At 37.6% G+C, this 5,602-nt stretch overlaps 1 protein-coding gene across 1 annotated transcript; it reads right to left on the reverse strand.

Annotated features, from left to right (window-relative positions):
• Window positions 1-2,170: 2,170 nt before the first annotated feature.
• On the reverse strand, window positions 2,171-5,602 carry LOC113807971 (transcription factor E4F1; the record flags this gene model as incomplete). The annotated part of the gene is given in 6 exon segments (XM_070126410.1): window positions 2,171-2,487; window positions 2,651-2,719; window positions 3,289-3,457; window positions 3,912-4,015; window positions 4,868-5,066; window positions 5,405-5,602. Coding segments are annotated over 6 exon segments (840 nt in total), but the record flags the coding sequence as incomplete, so codon positions are not given.

The raw sequence follows: 5,602 nt of genomic DNA on the forward strand, positions 1-5,602 counted from the left end.
ATTAATAAAGGAAAGGGTTAAGGGTATAGGGCAACTGGATGGAATGGGGTGTATCTGTTGTTGGGGAAGCTATAGTAACATTGCTGAAAGGAAGAGCAGGTAAAAGAGCTGTTATGAAATAATGAATAGGTAATATGGGTAGTAGCAGGAGAAGAGTCAATGGAAGGAGAGAAGGGGACTAGGGAAGGAAGTAAAGTATCAGGAGGACACTGTTGCAACCGAAGGGATTCATGTGAGTATCCAGGTGGGAGAGGTAAAGATAATGGAGAATGAAAAGGGAATGGTGTACATGGAGAAGAGGATGGGGTTTGTTGGGAAAGAGTAGGAGTAAGATGGGTAAGGGGGAACATGCGGGGGTGGAGGGTGAATATCAGCAAATACTTTGTAAAGGGACTAGGAATAGGGATTGGAGGGTGGATGAAGGAGCAGAACATTTTCTTGGATCATGTCCCAGAATTTTTGGATGTCTTTAAGAATTTATGGAAGGGATTTGGGTAGGGAGGTCTGAGAAACAAAGGATCTCGTGTGAGGAGAAGAGGGGATAGATGTTTGAGGAGCAGAAGAAAAGGTGTGGAAGGCGAAGATGGAGTAGAATGTTTAGGTTGTCTGGTGCGACGCACAAAGTGAGAGGGAGGAAGGGTAGTTATCAGAGAAGTGGTAGAGATTGGAGTATCTGGATTTAGAAAGGGAAAAGGATTTGACTGGGTGATAGGGAGAGTAGAGATAGGATGGTTCAGGGTAGAGGGAAAAGATACTGGGGAAGATGCAGAAACATTTTATGAAGATTGAGGGGTGCAGAGCGAAGGACTGCTTTGGAACAGGTCAGTCAGAGTAGACAGTGCATGAGCTTGGGATTCAATTGTACCTGTGATGTGGCATGAACAATCAGAGCAACTGCGAAAGGTAACTTGGCCTATTTGTTTTTGGAGGTACTGTTGAAAGAGAAGGGTTTTCTCAGAGTAAGGGGCTGTGTGAGGAATCACAAAGAATCAATCCCATTTTGCAGAGGTAGAGGCAGTAGAAGGACAAGGGCAGGAGGTAGACGGGGTGGTGTAAAGTGGAGTAGCTCTGTGGGGGGGAAGACAATAATGGGTGAAGAGAAGTAATATGGAAAGAGGGAGGGGGGGTAGCCATTGAAGAAAACTGTGCAGTAGATGGAGAAGAGAAAGTTGGGAGAGAGGAAGGGGTGCATTCTGGAGGTTGAGTAATTAATAACCTGGGTGGGTGGTTCAGAATGGATAGAGTTGTCAGTAAACATCAAGAGGATATTAGTATCAGTGGTTGGAGCTGTGGTCAAAGTATGGGCAGGAGTCAGAAAACCATCAAAATCAAAATCAGATAGGCTAGTTGATGAAAGGATAAGCCTTAATGTCCCTATTAAGGGTAAAAATCTTCATTATTGGCCATGGTGACCCTGAGTAAAATGGGGAAAAAGAATGGTCTACCCTTCTGGATCCCCATAAAGGGTAAGGGCTAGGCAATTAAACTAGGGAATCCGGTGCCCATGGTTCCTGGAGGTGTTCATGACTGACATAAAGCCAGCCTTTCATCCTATCAGCACAATGGAACAGAAGGGGATGAAGAAGATGCAGAAGAGGAAGGGAGGAGTAGAAAAGACCAAGCAAAATTAGTTGAGGCAAGGGCCGAAATCAAGGTATTGGGAGGGAAGCAAATAGGAAGCCTTCTACATGTAAACAAAATGAATAAAACAAACCACAGTATACAGTCCATCTACTGTAATTGGTGCTAGTGCACACACATTACCTGACAGATTTTCTTATTAAAAAATATAAAGTAATACTGTTGAGGAGTTTCTAAGGCCCTCCCAGGATTGTCTCTGACTCATAAGCAGTGTTCTATTTTAATTGTAAACACTGGAAACAGTTGTGCCCCAAGATGCATATGCAGGGAAACACCTTATTCCCTTATCCAAGGCCAGAATTTTCTGTAAGGTCATCATTACCCAACACTCTAGCCTTTTTGGTAGGGTGCGAGTTGTGTACAGCCAGTCCACCTGCTCACTTGCTAAAGCAAGTCATGATGCACAAAGACTTCATACATCATTATGTCATGACAGTTATAGCCTGATCTGTCATTAAGGGGTTATGAGGTTACAGAACTAGAGAAAATACCATTCTTGATATGAAGGTTAGCAAAAATAATTCAGTGTATACATATTTCAATATATTTTCTATACAATAAAATGAACTTGGGTATACAAAATAAATCTCTGTGTATGGAATAATAATCACCATCAGTAAATGAATATAGAAGAAAAAAAAGATCATTAATTGAAGTATCAACAACTATTTGTGTTCTCCAACAGAATCAGCAAGAGAACCAACTTTCCAATTGCAACAGTTATCCTAAATTTATCTCTTAATCACTAAAATGTATCCTTTGAGTCAACAGCTAGCGTCATCAGAGGTGAGTTATCTCCAGATATAATGATGTACGATGTCTCATCTCCCCTGACTTCTTCTACTACTGAAAATCAAAAGTAAAGTCAATTATTATACATTCATCAATCTGTGGCCAAGATTAGTGCAAAGATGGTCACAATATGTGTATACAAATCAGAAGACTATAATCAACTCCATAACTTGACAATACACAATATATACTTAAATACATGCATATTTGTACCCACCTACACCTGGTCCATGAGAATCAACTGCATCAGAAGGTTGTAGAATGTCCGTAGAAAGGGGCTCTAAATCTACAAGGGAGAAAAACACCTTTATAACTCTAGTAATAGGCAACTTTGTAATTCTTCACTGACTTCAACAACCAGGCTAAAAAAGGGGAAAACATTTAAAAGAAACAAAGAAAATTATAGACATGATCATTATCATTCACAAATGTTAATATATACAAGCTTGGACTAATTGCATATCAAAATATATAGAAAATACAATGAAATCAATCTATGAAGCCACAAGGAAATACAATATAAAATGACAAAGGCTAAAAGCAATACAAAGCATATTCAAAGAACAATTATGCACAGTACCTAACACCCATGCACAATTTGAACATGGTGCATGGAAATAATCCTCCCATCCTCTCTCTCTCATGAGTTCCAGTGCCTGTGCAGCTGTCTTCATTAAAATCCCTTTTATGATTTAGCTAACCAAGTAAACTAGTCTTAGGAATAAAACAATTAACAGAGCCTGATCATAAGCTACCCTGTGTGTTAGTAATATCCACTCCATGCATTCAAACATTTCTAAAGTAAAAAGTTTACAAATGTTAAGGGCCAGTAGAACTTAACAAATAATCACTAACCTGCTTCCTCAATACTTCCACGGCGACTACTGGCCACATAATTATTCTTCAACAATAGAAAATGTGTATTTGCTTCTTCATCCTCATCCTCGAAAATGGATGATTTAAGGGAGGCTGTATCCTCTAATGACTCATTTGGTGCAACCTCAGACTTCTGGTCTTCATTATTCTGGTTTAGCCAAGGAAATAAAAACTGTCAATAACTTATCAGTGGGTTATCTTTTCTTCTTTTTCTTTTTATTCTTTCTTTCTTTCACGTGAAGCAAATACCATAAACACATGAAGACTAAAATACAATGAAGTTAATGAAATTCCATGAGGTTGCTCACTTATTTTATATGTCCTGAGTTACAGGTAAAACATAGAAGTGATTATTTGTAAACAATAAAACATTTTCAGCCTTGCATTCATTTTCATGAAATTTCAAATCATCCAATTGGAATCAAAGCACTAACAATGAAAGGGGGACAAGAACATGTTATTTGAACTTCTGTTGGGCGGATAGCACAAGAAAACTTTTCTTTCATGCTTGTAATAATGAAACATGATATAAATGTACCTAAGTGATTATTTATATCCAATTTCTTGGTGCCTATGTTTACAACATTTCAGAGAATACCTACCCTGTTAGCCTCCACTTCAAAGTTCCTTGGTGTATTGCCCGGGAATAATCGAATCCCTAAATCACCAGACTCCTTCTCTAATCTTGATTGTTGAGCACATGGCACTATAACAAAAGGAAAACATTGTAAGATATTAGTAGCTTCAGTGATTAATTTGGGCCCCTGAGGATCCGGTGCCTAGATCATAGTATAATACGTGATAGCATAATCAGCTAAATCAAGAAACTTGACTTTGCAACCTGGGTAGCTGCATAACATATCTAAATACCAAGGTACAGGATATGAGTGATGGTTAAGAGTTAAAACAAATAAATGTACTACAAATCAAAAGAAAATGAATGAAAAACACATCATGACCATGCCTCATATACCAGCCACTGCACCTTCAGCACAAAAAAGACTGCTTATTTTTTATCTTATATAGCTGTGTTTGCTTTGTATTTGTCTAAGCTTTGTATTATTCGCAGATATCTGAAGTTTGCTTTCTTCATTTTCCTTCACTTCACAGATTCTCCTCTTTTCATGACCATTCATAGTATGCTTTCCATAAATACTTCCCATGATGGCACTTACCCCTTGTAGTCATCAACCATGTACTGTCTGGCATTACCATCACTATTGAGTAAACCTTTTTTATTAAACTGACAAGAACCTTCTTTGGTTTTCTAGACTTAATGTGTTAAATCAAGGAGGAATGGCTGGGAGCCTTTTCTACCCTGGTTAATGGATATATCCAATCAGACTATCATATCTGATTACATTACCCTTAACACCTTACTTCTTAGACAGAATAAAAACCATTTTTTCTCTATCAAATGACTTTGTATATATAATTCCATTAAACCTTTTAATAATGAATATCCTTTCATTTTGTTATGTATTTATCTCTGTAATCAAGCATATTTTATCCTGCATCATATCAGCTAACCAAAAAGTCATAATTTGAATGAACTTACTTTTATGTTTGAGATGCCTGCTAAGAGTACCATGTTCTTTAAAACATCTTCCGCAATACTGACACTGGAATGGTGCTTCTCCTGTGTGGATTCTTAGATGTCTTATCAAAGAAGCTTTTGTGACAAATGATTTCTGACATTCCAAACACACAAAGGTCCTTGCATTACTGTGGGTCCGCTCATGAGTATTTCTTGCGCTCTGAGGAAACAACAGAATTTGTGAGAAGGGACAGACAATAGTTTCAATTTTTCCATATATGTAAAATAAAAGTAAAGAGGGAGAAAGAAAGAAATATACAAATGGAGGGAGAGAAGGAAAAAGGAAGAAAGAGGAACATGTATAAATGTAAGAGAATGTTATATCCTAATCAAAAGAAAAGAAAAGACAAAGGAAAGAAAGCAAGAAAAAATTACTTGTGATCCATTACATAGTCTACTCTTAAAACATTCTTCTCAACTCTAATATAACTTCACACAAAAAATAATCATCATAAATAATAATAATAATAATAATAATGAAAGCATATCAACACTTACTACAGTCTTAAAGAAACTATTGCAGTATCTACAAGGCACAGTTTTACTGGTGCTATGTGAATGAAGGTGGCCTTTAGCATGGCTCAAGAGCTTGAAAGCTTTGTTGCATAACTGGCACACGTACTGTCTCACAGAAGAGTGAGACACCAAGTGCCTTGAGAGACTCTGCTGATTTGCAAAGTTTTTCCCACACTGATT

The sequence above is a fragment of the Penaeus vannamei genome, chromosome 10, assembly GCF_042767895.1.
Source record: "Penaeus vannamei isolate JL-2024 chromosome 10, ASM4276789v1, whole genome shotgun sequence".
Taxonomy (NCBI): Eukaryota; Metazoa; Arthropoda; class Malacostraca; order Decapoda; family Penaeidae; genus Penaeus; species Penaeus vannamei.